Source organism: Corylus avellana, chromosome 2 (genome assembly GCF_965113065.1).
Source record: "Corylus avellana chromosome 2, dhCorAvel1.hap1.2, whole genome shotgun sequence".
Taxonomy (NCBI): domain Eukaryota; kingdom Viridiplantae; phylum Streptophyta; class Magnoliopsida; order Fagales; family Betulaceae; genus Corylus; species Corylus avellana.
Window position 1 is genome coordinate 9578298 of NC_142491.1, and position 13967 is coordinate 9592264.

At 33.8% G+C, this 13967-nt stretch overlaps 2 protein-coding genes across 2 annotated transcripts; both read left to right on the forward strand.

The window, feature by feature from the left end:
- The first annotated feature begins 3373 nt into the window (after positions 1-3373).
- Positions 3374-4753, forward strand: LOC132172406 (UPF0481 protein At3g47200-like). Its single transcript, XM_059583904.2, has one exon. It carries the CDS (start codon positions 3374-3376, stop codon positions 4751-4753), a length of 1380 nt encoding a protein of 459 aa, XP_059439887.2.
- A 4029-nt stretch (positions 4754-8782) lies between these two features.
- LOC132172400 (UPF0481 protein At3g47200-like) lies at positions 8783-10183 on the forward strand. Its single transcript, XM_088512532.1, has one exon. It carries the CDS (start codon positions 8783-8785, stop codon positions 10181-10183), a length of 1401 nt encoding a protein of 466 aa, XP_088368658.1.
- Positions 10184-13967: the final 3784 nt, after the last annotated feature.

A 13967-nucleotide genomic window follows, 5' to 3' on the forward strand; every position in this document is an offset into this window, starting at 1 on the left:
CACTTGGGCCGAATATTTTCTGCTCCTACCGAGCTGGATGCAGACGCCACGGTAAGCAATTTAATTGATAACAATACAAGATGGTGGAAATTCCCTCTCCTCGACACAATATTTTCTAGTGAGGATTCTACGATGATCAAGACTATTCCTTTGAGTTGCACAAACCAAGAGGACAGACAAATATGGAGGGGTACAAAAAATGGAGTTTTTTCTGTCAGAAGTGCTTATCACTTACAGCAAGATTTATCTCTTTCTCATACTGCTGGGTGCTCCAATGGAAATGTTGGGATGGGAGTTTGGAAGGAGATATGGGCTTTGCAAGTGCCTAATGTGGAGAAAAACTTCCTGTGGCGGGCCTGCCATGACATTCTACCCACACGCGCCAATCTATACAAACGACATATTATAGACGATCCGATGTGCCCAATTTGCGGGCGCGAAGAAGAGACGGGATTCCACATTTTATGGCAGTGTCCCTCTGCCATGGATGTGTGGTGCATGGGTAACAAAGCACTCCAAAAAAGCAACTTCCCGGGACCAAGCTTCATCCAAGTGGTTGAGGGAATTCTCGCCAAGTGCTCATCTGATGAAGTGAAAATTTTTGTAGGGCTAGCCAGGCGGATCTGGTTGAGAAGGAACAACGTAGTGCATGGGGGTGCTCTTACTCACCCAGTAGTGTTGCTGCACCAGACCACTACTGCTATCACTAAATATCGCACTGCAAATGCTACGAGCGAACCAACTCCGGGCAGCATGGTGGCACAGGTTCCACGCTGGTTGGCTCCACAGGCAGGGTGGTCGAAGCTCAATTGGGACGCAGCACAGAATCTTTCTCAGGGATGTACGGGATTTGGGCTAATTCTCCGTGACGATGTGGGGCATCTGATTGCTGCGCAGTGTGCTTCCAGACAAGGTGTGCTCACTCCTCTAGGGGCTGAGTTAACTGGGGCACTCATGGCTGTCCAGTTCTGCAAATTCTGGGGGTTGACGAAGGTTCATTTTGAAGGAGATGCGCAGGTGGCTGTGAATGCCATAAATTCTTCGACCAGGGACATGAGTAAATTTGGCCATGTAGTAGACGACATACACACTGAACTCCAAGGCTTTCCTTGCTGGCAATTCACTTTCATTCGAAGAGATGGGAATAAAGCTGCTCACCGTTTATCTCGAGTTGCGGCATTGCATTCGATAAATCAGACATGGAGTGATACACCGCCTGTTTGGTTGAGGGATATCATTAATTTGGAGCACACTGCTCTAGGAGAATAGGTGTAATTTTAATTTGAGACTCTGTCCCGGCTCCAATTTCGCAGAAACTAATGGGGACAATAGGAAGGTGTAGCCTTTGTGGTGGCGCTACCTATTGTCTGTCAAGGCCATTAGGGAGAAGTTGGAGTTTGTTTGGACGGATGGTTATCCAGTCTTGTATTCCTTCTATTATCATCGATTAATACAAGTGACTCTTTTATCAAAAACACGTGAAGTTCTTAATTTATATTTATATATAATATAAATAATATATAGTAGGAAAAATATAAATGATTTTGAGCTTTTTTTTTAGAAAAAAAAAAAAAGAAAAAATCAACTAAAACACTCGATTTTCTGTTTAATTACCTGATTAATTAATTCTTCTAAAGACAATGACTGAGTGAACATGTTTGCTAGACCTAGTGTATAAAATATACACGACTAGAGATACATAGAGAAAAATATATACTATTTTCCTTTATTTATAACTATAATAATACTATTAAGGAAAACTTAAATTAGCGCCCGAACTGCCATGCATGACTTTTGCAATGCTCCTCTCAAAGTTTAAAGGATTGCAATATAAGTTTTTAATGTATTAGCCCCTTTCAATCACTCATACCGTAAGTATTTTCTTGTGTATAGTAAACAATGTTACTCTAACTTTTCTTAAAAACCTCAGTTTATAGGAAAAGATGAATTTAATCATTTAATCAATGCTTTAACACTCATCCTCACATGCAGACTCAAACTCCATTTTATTATATGAGGCCCAACATATAAAACATTTAATTGAAATGAGAGGTAAATGATGAAGTCAAGATTTAAACTCAAGACCTTTGGCTCTGATACCACTTAACACAAAGGCCTAATCTCTTCCTATAAACTTAACTTTAGGAAAAGTGATGATTTAACACTGTATAATACTTACAGTTTTTATCTTTTCTTGTTTGATAAATCCAGTCTCATGAGATTCAGTGTTTTCAGCAGGAAAGAACCAATTCTATTGTAGTACTATTGATGATAAAAATGTTAAAGTAATGGTTAAGTGATTAAATTTTTCTCTTCCTATCAGTTTAAGCTTTTGAGATAATTAATAATTAACATGGTATAAAAGTCAAAGATCATGGGATCGAACATTGACTCCGTTAGTTCACCCCCATTTCAATTAAATATTTCACGTGTTGGACCTAGGTGCCCACACATATGAAAGTGTTAAAGTAATGGTTAAGTAATTAAATTTACCCCTCCGTCTCCGTTTAGAGTAAGACAAAATATCAACATTTTTTTATGATTAGAATTTTCTGCTCATTAAGAATGATCAGTTAGTTTTAAATTACCAATTGCTCTAATATATAGCAAGGTTTAAATATTTTTTTGTTTATTTGCGCCCAAAAGATGGTTCATATATAATATTAATTGGTAGACAGTTCATATATAAATAGTAGTACTATTGAAATCAGTTTGGTAAATTCCACAGGTTCTTGCATTAATACTCTCTCTCCCTCTCTCATTTTTGTTTTTGTGTTTCTTTTTTTTTTGGTCCTCTTAATTTCAAGTTCAAGGGTTAGGAGTTTTGCTTTTGGGTGGCTTTATATGAAAATTAATTAATGGCTTTATAAATAGGATATAAATTTCTTCTAAACCAGTCTAGAATAAATATTCTCTAATCCATTTAAAATAGTGTCAATTGTCTATAAACATTTAAAAAACACATTAAATTTAGTCTAAGTTAATAAACTACTATTAATGATGTTAAAATTTTTTGGAAATTGATCTTCTCTATTTCAAATCCTCTCATTTTCTTCCGGTTGGTGCATTTAGAAGGGTAGTGTTGTCCAAAAATTTTAACCTCAAAAAAATTTGGACAATTTTGCCATTCTAAATGCGGTAACCGGAAGAAATTGAGAGAATTCGAAATGGAGAGGATCCTTTTCCGATTAATTTTTTTAATGTGCTTTGACAAAATTAAAATAAAAAGTTCATAAGAAGTATATGGGGTGGATAAAGAAATCGTTGCTAATATTGCTGCCTATTGGCTGCAGATGATTGGATTCTATTATATTCCCACTGATTGTTGCTTGTTTGTCAATAGGGAAATACCAGAAATCGAGAGTTAGAAAATATGGCCTGCCTCGACGCTTGTGATTGCATTGAAATACAACATGTACTTGGAAGCAAAGATGTCGTCATTGATCTTCCACTGGTAATGGAGCCTGCTCTGTGGCCTGGGTGCTGTATTTACAGGGTTCCCAAGAAACTGCGCAAGGTAAATAAAGAAGCCTACACCCCTAAGTTTGTTTCAATAGGCCCTTTTCATCATGGCCGAAAGGAATTGAGGGACATGGAAATGTATAAACTGAGATATTTCAAGGATTTCTTGTATCGGACTAAGAAGTGCCAGGAGGATTTTCGAAATATCATTGCAGAAAACGAAGTACAAATCCGTCATAGCTATTCAGAGGGTTCTAGACTCGACAGTAAAGATTTTGTGAAAATGATTTTATTGGATGCCATCTTTATAATCGAGGTCTTACTGAGGAGATCAGGGAAAAATGACGAAAATGAGCTCTTCCGTGAAAAAAAAAATGATTACATATCAAGTCAACCATGGCTGGAAATTGGTATAGCACATGATTTAATATTACTTGAGAATCAAATTCCTTTTTTTGTTCTTGAGGAAATATATACGTTCGCCTTCAATGAGCGAATCCAGAACAAAAAAGCTACTTTTCTGGAGCTTTCACTCATTTACTTTACTGGTGAGAATCAACCATGGTTCAAAATCAAGGATGTAAAACACTTGACAGATTTGTTAAGATATTTTTTCTATTCAGCATCGGACCTGAAAGAAACTAGAGGAGAAGTGCGTAAACTATCTTGTGCCACAAAGCTTGACGAGGCAGGATTGAAATTCAAACCAATTAGAAATGGTCGCTTACTTGACATAAAATTCAAAGGGAATAAGTGCTTGAAATACTGGCCATGCTTCAATTTGTCATGGCTCTTGGCTTGCTTGCCATGCTTGAAACGCTTTTCCCATTTGGAGCGTATGCAGTGTATCTTGGAAGTTCCACCCTTTGAGATTGACGACAATACCGAAGTTCGTTTCCGAAACCTCATGGCCTTAGAGCAGTGTCATTATCCATTTCAAGCATACATTTGCAGCTATGTTTGGCTATTGGACGATCTAATCGACAGTGAAAAAGATGTGGATTTGCTTGCTGATAAAGAGGTAATTGTTAACAATATCGGTAGCAACACTGCAGTGGCGACTCTAATTAACAAGCTTTGCCTTGAGATTACGTTATCTGGATCCTGTTACTCCTCTAAATTTCAAGAGATTCATGAGTACCTTGATAATCCATGGAACCGTGCTATGGCAACCATGAAAAGTGTGTATTTTCGTGATTTTTGGAGAGGCACTGGATCTGTGGTTGGACTAATTCTCCTAGGTTTAACTTTCTGGAATTTCGTTAAGCCTTTTGTCATGAAGAAGATTTGAAGTATATATGTGTGTTTAGTGTTCATTGGAGTGCTTTACTTTTAGTTGCAATGGATGCATGTGAAATTTGTAATCTTGTTTTGCTTGTGATTTCTGAACTTTGTAAATGGTTTATGATATTTCAGCAATAAAAAGTGTGAAGTCTGTGTGTTTTCAGTTTTGTCATCCAACCAGCATCATATTTCCAAACGAATAATTCTATACTATAATTTAAAAGCCACATCATATTGGATCTAATTAAGGATGATTTAAAATTCACATCATCTTTCGAGATAAGAAGAATGAAAGTCCTACTTACCTTTTTTTTTTTCTTTTTTTTTTTTCTATTTTTTCTTTTTTAATCTTTAACAACTAATATATAATAAACGGCCTTTTGGCTAAGCACAAATATAATTACTCTCTTCATGAGCATTCACATTTTTAGCTATTTTGTTGAGCCAAATATCAAAAAAAAAATTGCATCTCATCCAGCTCAACGAAGCGGCCATCAAATTGTTGAGCAACTATAGTGCTCAGCAAACTTGTTGGGCACTGTAGCTCAACAATGTATATCATATATAAATAAAAAATTCCTTCTTTTATCTCTCCTCTAATAAAAAATTATTTTATCATCTCTCTTCTATAAAATGAAAAACCAACATTCTTCTGCTCCCCCTTTCTCTTCCAACATTATTTAAGAACCTTTATTGTTAATAACTTGCTATTGAATGCTTTATTTTAGAACAATATGATGGTTAATAAAAAACTTGGTATCAAATGCTTCATTTTTTTTTTTGCTTTCTTAAATATGACAATTAGAAAAAATACAAAATTTTTAAAAAATATGACAATTAGGAAAGTAATTTTTTTAAAAAATATATAATCATTAAAAAAAGACAAATTTAATTAGAAAAATATGACCGATAGGAAATGACAAAGTTTAAAAAATATGATTGTTGAAGAAAGAATATAGAGAATATATATTTAAATGGAATAGTGAAAATGAATAGCTAAAATGCTGAGCGGGATGTAGGTACTTTAAAAAAGTTGATAGTTAAAATAGAAAAGAGTGATATTTTGGCTAAATTTAGCTAAAATTTTATTGAGCCGGATGTGAATGCTCTATCTGGCTAAAGTTTCTTATATGTCAAAAAAAATCACATCATTGATGGTTGATCTGTTCTATGATCAAAAGAATATTACTCTCCTTATCTGAGAAGGAATCTAAAATGGGAAAAATACTTCCTTGTGAGTAATAGGAGTCTCTCTCTCACTTTTCTTTCATTCTCTTATTACCTCCAAACAAAGTCATCCTCAATAGAGGAACGAATCACGTAGCTTTTAGTAATAGGTGATTTTTTTTTTTTTTTTTTTTTCAAAATATATATGAAATAGCTAAGGTAAAATTATTAATTGGTTTTTGAAATTAGTCTTAGATTAATCGATTGGAAGGATCTAGAAATTCTAAAACTATGGCTTTTAAACAATTTCAAATGAAGAACAAAATAAAGATACAAACCATACATCTCTTCTAGCTTCAGAAACAAAAAAAAAAAAAAAAAAAAATCAGTAGATACTAGCAGAGTTACAACTTACAAATACTATCAGTAGCTGCACATGAAATGCTCTTCTTTCCAAAAATGGGTGCCGATGAATAAAGAGTCAACATCAAACGAAGTCACCATCAATAGAGTCAGGAAATGATCCCCTTTTAGCAATAGGTGAAAGCTTTGATCAAATAGATGAAGATGCTTCAAAAGAAATTCAAAACTTTTGGAACTTGTGAAATGCTTTTGTAAAACTATTTTTCCTGCCCAAATTAGTAGAAAGTGAGTCTTACATAACTACGTAAATACATTTGTTGATGGTTTTATTAAGGGAAGGGTTATGATTAACCCAATCCTAAATATTCCAAGGAATGATATTGAAACAATGGAGGATTTTGAGAATGACGTCAAACTTAATTGGATTGGTTTTCATACATGTTAGTCTAATTTTTAAGATCAACCAATTATAAATAAATAAAAAAAGTTCGTGTAGTCGTGATTTTCCTATTGAATTTTTTTTTTTCTTGCCGAAGAAACTGAAAAGAGATAAAGAGTGAGGAGCATGCGTAAGATTATTTACTAATTTACTATATATTTAGTTTTTATAAATCTTTCATAATCTCTGATTTTTAGAACTGTTGGAAATGAATTGCAGCTTCCACGCAAAGAAAGGAATATTAAATTCTTGCTTGAAAATGTTTTTGATTTTGTGAGAATGACGATATTGAAAGCATAACGTGTTTTGTGCTTGTTATTTGAGAGAGAGAGAGAGAGAGAGAGAGAGAAACTATTATAAATAGGAACAAGAGCTAGCGCCAAGGAAGTGAACAGGAGGGCACAGGAAGTGTGGGAAAGTCTATCAACGTGGCATTTAAGAGGTGCTCCAAATACGTATAGGCATTGCTTTAAAGCGAAATTGCAGGTTCTTTCCTCCATCAATCCACTTTATTTTGTTAGTTTGCTTAATTAATTATTATGTGGGTGTCAATTTAGTCCTCTATAATCTTTTAATTTGAATGAATATTTAGTCCATATATATTGCATTTATGACAAATCAAAGTGTCAATTCAACCATGATCCATATGGATCCTTATGTCTATGGACACTTAAAGTGTAACTTAGAAGAAATGGATGGAAAACTTAAAAAAAAAAAAAAAAAAAAAAAAAAAAGGCTACAAGTGAAAAAAATAATAGTCTTAGAAAAAATTGAAACTATAATGGAGATGACTTAGATCTACCACCGGAAGTAGCAACTTATGATAGCAGTTTGACCGTATGATCAAACGTGCGAGTAAGAAGGAGAGACAAAGATTTTCTTTATTTAAAATGAAATTGATAGTATGCATTTCGTGATAAAGATTTAATGTTGGTACATTTAACGATGTACATAATTCTACATAATTAAATTTTTTTAAAAGGTGTGACAACTTTTACTTTATATACAATGTTAGATGCACTTAATTTAAATCTTGACCAAGAAATGAATACTATCCATTTCATTTGAAATTGAGTGGATCTTATAGTATCTTCTCAATTTCAAATGAAATGAATAATAATCATTTTATAGTCAGGATAGTCAGGATTTAAGGTTAATACATTTAATGGTAGTGTATATGATTCTATATTATTTAAATTTTTTAAAAGGCATGACAATACTGGCTTTCTCTTAATAAATAATTTCAACATATGAAATATTTAATTTAAATGAAAGTTATAATATGAAATTAGAATTCAAACTCGAGATTTATGTTGTGATAGTAGGTTAAATAAAGAGAAAAGGAAGAGAAGAGAGTGACAATGAGTAGAAGGGTTTTAACCATTTTTAAACTTTTTCTAAAAGTGCGTTTTAGCTATTTTTAGAATAAAAAGTCAAATAAATACGTTTGGATTCTTTTACCAAACAAGCCAACTTTTCTGTCAGCACTTCTTATGTACTAAAAGTAACTTTTAATTAAGCACCCTAACGCAATCCCAAACACGCTTATAGATACCTATATACCTATAATTTAATGAACATATGTTTGGTATGTAGACAATGTATACAACATGACTAGTGATACGTACGGGGAAATATATTTTATATATAACTATAATAATAGTATTAAGTAGCAATGAACTAATGTAACACCTAATTATTTTTTAAAATTTAATCTAGATTTCTGTCTTTTAAAATATACATTTTTTTTTTTCAGTTTATAACAAATTGCTGTGGGTTGAATATGAAAATTTATGACTTTATAAATAGAGAGATAAAAACTTAGTTCAAAATTCAAGGATCTTGGTATATATTTAGTGGTTCTGCTTTCAGCTGTGGTAATATCTTATAGGAATCACTTGTATCATTAATAATGATGAGAAAAATATATATTTAAAGAATAATAGAAAAGGAAATAAACAATAGAAAAGGAAATACCCATTATATTGTAATTGATTTTCATACTCTGCAGCTGATATATTGCCACTGATTGTTGCTTATTTGTCACTAGGAAAACAAACTTGAGGGATGGAAAAGAAGGCTAATCATGATTCAATAATTTCCATTGGAAAAGAAGTTGAATGTATGGAATTTGTTATTAACATTCCCCCTGTGGATTGGCCGGAATGTTGTATCTACAGGGTTCCCAAACAATTGCGCAAGGTAAATAAAGATGCTTACACCCCTAAGATAATCTCAATAGGCCCCTTTCATCACCACCGAAAAGAACTGAGGGGCATGGAAATGCACAAACTGAGATATTTGAAGGATTTCTTTGATCGGACCGGGAAGAGCCAAGAGAATTTTTTAAAGATCATTAGAGAAAACGAAGTAAAAATCCGCCATTGCTATTCAGAAGACGGTAGGCTCAACAGTAAAGATTTTGTGAAAATGATTCTATTGGATGCCATCTTTATTATTGAGCTCTTCTTAAAGTGTGAAGACGAAGAAGAGGCTCAGAGAAAAGGAAAAAAAAGGGAAGAAGAAAAAGATTATATTCTACGTAAAATATGGTTGCAAAATGCTATATATAATGACTTGATATTACTTGAGAATCAGCTTCCTTTTTTTGTTCTGGATAAATTATATACGTCTGCCATGTGTGAGCACTCTTCAAGCCTCAGCCATCACCGAGAAGGCCACCAAATCAAGGACTATATTTCATTTCTTGAGCTTTCCCGCCGTTACTTTTCTTGCTATGATAAACGGCTAGATTCCATCATGGAAGTGGAAGTAAAACATTTCACAGATTTGCTAAGACACTTTTTCTGTTCACCAAATTTGAGACCTTTAAGATCTCTGCATCATGTATATAATGCAAGAAAGCTTGACGACGCAGGATTGAAATTCAAAGCAGTTGAACAAAGATGGTTACTTGAGATAAGATTATCAATGGATAAGTGCTTGAGACGCTTTCCTTTTTTGAATTCGTCATGGCTCTTGGCTTGTTTACCTTGCTTGAAAAGATTTAAGTGCTTGAAGGGTATGCAATGTTTCTTGGAAGTCCCACCATTGGAGGTAGAGGACCGTACTGAATGTCTTCTCCGAAACCTCATGGCCCTGGAGCAATGTCATTATCCATCTGAAGCTTTCATCTGCAATTATGTTTTACTATTGGACGAACTTATCGACACTAAAATAGATGTGGATTTACTTATTGATAAGAAAATCATTATCAACATGTTTGGTAGCAGCGATGCGGTGGCGACTCTAATCAACAAACTCTGCATTGAGATTGTTGTAGATGGATCATGTTACTCTAATCTATGTAAAGAAATTAATGATTACTGTGATAACAATTTGAACCGCATCATGGCAACCCTGAAAACCGCATATTTCCCTGATATTTTGAGAGGTACTGCAACTGTGGTTGGACTAATTGTCTTGGGTTTCAGTTTCTGGGGTTTCCTTAAGGATTTCGTGTCGTAGATTTGAAGTATATATGTGTGTTTAGTGTTCTTTGGAGTGCTTTGCTTTCAGTTGTAATGGGTGCATGGCATCTAAACTTTGCAATCCTCCCCTGGCTTTCTTAATAACTTGTAATCCTGAACTATGTAAGGGGTTTATGATATTTCAGCAATAAAAAGTGTGGGAAGTTTGTGTGTTTTAGCATTCATGGGCTGTCTGTATTTTGGGCAATAGAGTTAGTTTTATGCTTTGTGTTTACTATTGAAGTGTATCACGTTTATACCCATATAAGTTTTCTTATGCTGGTAGTGAGTATAGATTCTTTAATAAGAGTGTCAAATCTTCCTAGAGTCCATATATATTGGCTTAAATATTTAACTTGGCTCTTATTAAAATTAAGCTTGACCTCTCATTCATGTTTTAGTGATGCAGCGTAGGCTCGTGATGAACAAGAATTAACAGCAAGTAGAAGGGATAAATACTCTTATGATTTTGGGACTATCAACAAATCAAAAAAAAAAAAAATCTTCTTAAAACAATAGATACTATCTAAGGTTTAAGGAAAAACATAAAAGAAACTCAACTTTGAATATTCTTATTGAAGAAAACCATATAATAATAAAAGCTCCGTTTATGGAGGCTATAAGCATGTATTTATAGACCCTCAAAACCCTAAATTAACCTAATAAAACACGAAATAAAGTCAGTTTTCAACAAAACAAAGCTATAAACCATTGTCTCCAATTATGTGATTTTCGGCCCATGGTATAACTATGGGGCAAGAAAGCAACTCGCATGTATTTCAATAGTTTCTACCAATTATTGATCTTCAATTTGCCTTGCCGCACTCTAGTTTGCTTCAGTTCCTGCCACTATGCCGCAACTCTTCCCCGGAATGTGTTTACCACCAAAGAGACTCGTCGTTCATCAGGCACCCCTTTGAATTCAAGAACCTTTTCAACAATCACGACCCAATCCAGGTATTCTTCGGGTTGTAGATCCCTTTGGACTTTTGGAATATTGAGTTTGAACCCGTTCACCCACCGATTGGCATGAGCTTGCGAATGGTGCTGACGTCCATGCGTTCGGCACTCCGCAAAAGGGTTTTGGGATCCATTCTCATCGTGACCACCCATGTCGGATAATCGGGTAGTGAGGGCTTTAATTTGATCCCTCAGAGCCTCGAATTGCTCCTCCATGTATTGCCAACGTTCAGCGATAGATTTGCCTTCCGCCTCGACCTACCATGGTCTTAGTTGGCGACGACGATCGTTAGGCCCACCACCCATGTGCTGCAGATGAATCGTCGATTCCTCCTTATGTGTTGCATCCGTGCGCACGTGCACTTCGTTCATATATGCACAACAGTTGCCCCTTCTCATTCATGGAAAGTAACTTGGGTTCGGATACCAACTGATGTAATGTAGGCTCATGATGAACAATAATTAACAGCAAGTAGAAGAGATAAATACTATTACGATTGTGAGACTATCAACAAATCAAATAATCTTCTTAAAACAATAGATGTTATTTAAGGTTTAAGGAAAAACATAAAAGAAACTCAACTCTGAATATTCTTATTTAAGAAAACCATATAATAATTAAAAAGCTCTGTTTCTGGAGGCTATAAGTATATATTTATAGACCCTCAAAACCCTAAATCTAATAAAACACGAAATAAAGTCGGTTTTAAAGAAAACAAAGCTACACGTTCGAATGACACAAACCACCTTTCAAACGGGGACTGAACTAGAACATAAAAATACGAAAGTTAACATAAGCATTCGAACGGGCATCGAACGGAGCCTTCTGACCTCTCCGAATTACTCATAATAAAGCTAAGCGTTGGAACAGGCGTCATTGCCATCCAAACAGTCGGAATTAGCCAACTCTCGTAAAATATGACTTTGTAGATCTTTGCGTTAGTTTTCCAACGCCATAAATATTGCTCCAATCCAAAATCTGGATCTCTAGATATAGCATTTTTAGTAGAACTCGTCAGGTGCGAGTTTCTCCTTAATTATCGCTCTTCTTTATGGAATCCTTAGCTTTTCGGTCTACATCATTTAGCCTCTTAAAATTTTTTGGTTTCAAAAAACTAAGCAGGTAGGCTTTTCAAATGGTTAGGGATGTGTTTAAGATATATCACTTGAATTTTGAAGGTGATATTCAATTAACAAAATCTATGTTGAAGACTTGGCTTGGATCTCCTGAATCTCTCTTTCTTCAAACTTGGAGATGTACGTTCTCATGGAAAACAAAAAGTAACGAAACATGCGTTGTGTAACCCAATTAAATACGAAAATCGCCAAATAAAATAAAATAAAATATATAGAATGTGTTCGTCAATAAGAGAAAGCGCTTTAATTGTTAGCACTCCTGACATGTGAAAATTATAGTAGTTTTTGTTCCCTAATTAGTAAGACTCATATATGTTTGATAATTATTGGTTGTTTCTTTTTGGAACAAGATATTGCTACAAGCCTACAAGGAACATAGTGAAACTAATTAAAGAAAAGGAATATCAAAGCCAAATAAAGCTTATGTCATACTTCTTTCTTTTTCTTTTTTTGCCTCTTTCACTTTTCTGTCTCTCTCTTTTCTGCAAAAGCACAATGAGATATGTATTATGTACTTTTTATTACCTCCAAACGAAGTCATCCTCAATAGAGGCATGAAATCATGCACCTAGCTTTTAGCAATAGGTGAAAATTTTACCAAATTGAAAATGCTTCAAATAAATGCTTGTGTCAAATTATTTTTCATGCCCAAATTGATAGAAATTTAGTTGTACATATACATGTGTTGATGATTGTATTAAGGGAAGGGTTATGTTAACCCAATCTTAAATATTCCAAGGAACGAGATTGAAAAATATGAAGATTGTGAGAATCATGACGTCAAAATTGGAGTGGTTTTCATACATTTTAGTCTAAATTTTGAGATCAACGAAGTTACTAAAAAAAAAAAAAACAGCCAATCCCAAATTAAGATATTATTCTATTAATTATGGTTTGTGTGATATTATGATAATAATTCAAATCTCTTGCAACTTCATGCCAATTTTCGAGAAGCTAAGGCAATATGATATAGTTGAAAAAGATCAAACAATTTTGTTTTGACAGAAATAGATAAAAGGTGAGGAGCATATATAATATTATTTACTAATTTACTATATATGTAGTTTTTATAAATCTCTCATAAACCCTAATTTTTACTGCTGGAAATCAATGGTAGCTTCTTCGCAAAAGATGAGGAATATTAAATTCTTGCTTGGATTTTTTTTTTTGATTTTGTGAGAATGACGATATTGAAAGCATAACGTGTTTTATGCTTGTCATGACTTTTGAGAGAGAGAGAGAGAAAAATATATAAATATGAGCACAACAGAAGTGAGGGTACATTAAATATTATAGTGATCAGAAACTTATAAGATTTGCTATCAGCGTGGTATTTAAGAGGTGCTCCAAGCATTCTTTAAAGCAAAATTTCCAGGTTCTTTCCTCCATCGTTTCACTTTATTTTGTTATTATATTTTTTTCTCGTAAGTGCATTTTTTTTTTCAATATTGATCAGAAAGTTTACTGAATATTATTTTTAGGGACAAATACAAATATTACCTATAGCTATAGGGTTTGATGTAGGTGTCAATTTAGTCCTACACTTTTAATTTGAACGATTTAGTCCATACATATTGCATGCATTTATGAAAAATCAAAGTTTCATGAGTTAAATTTTTTTTTTTAATCTAATTAATGTTTTATTGAGTAAGTTGAGCATCCGGCCATCATAATTTATTTTCAAT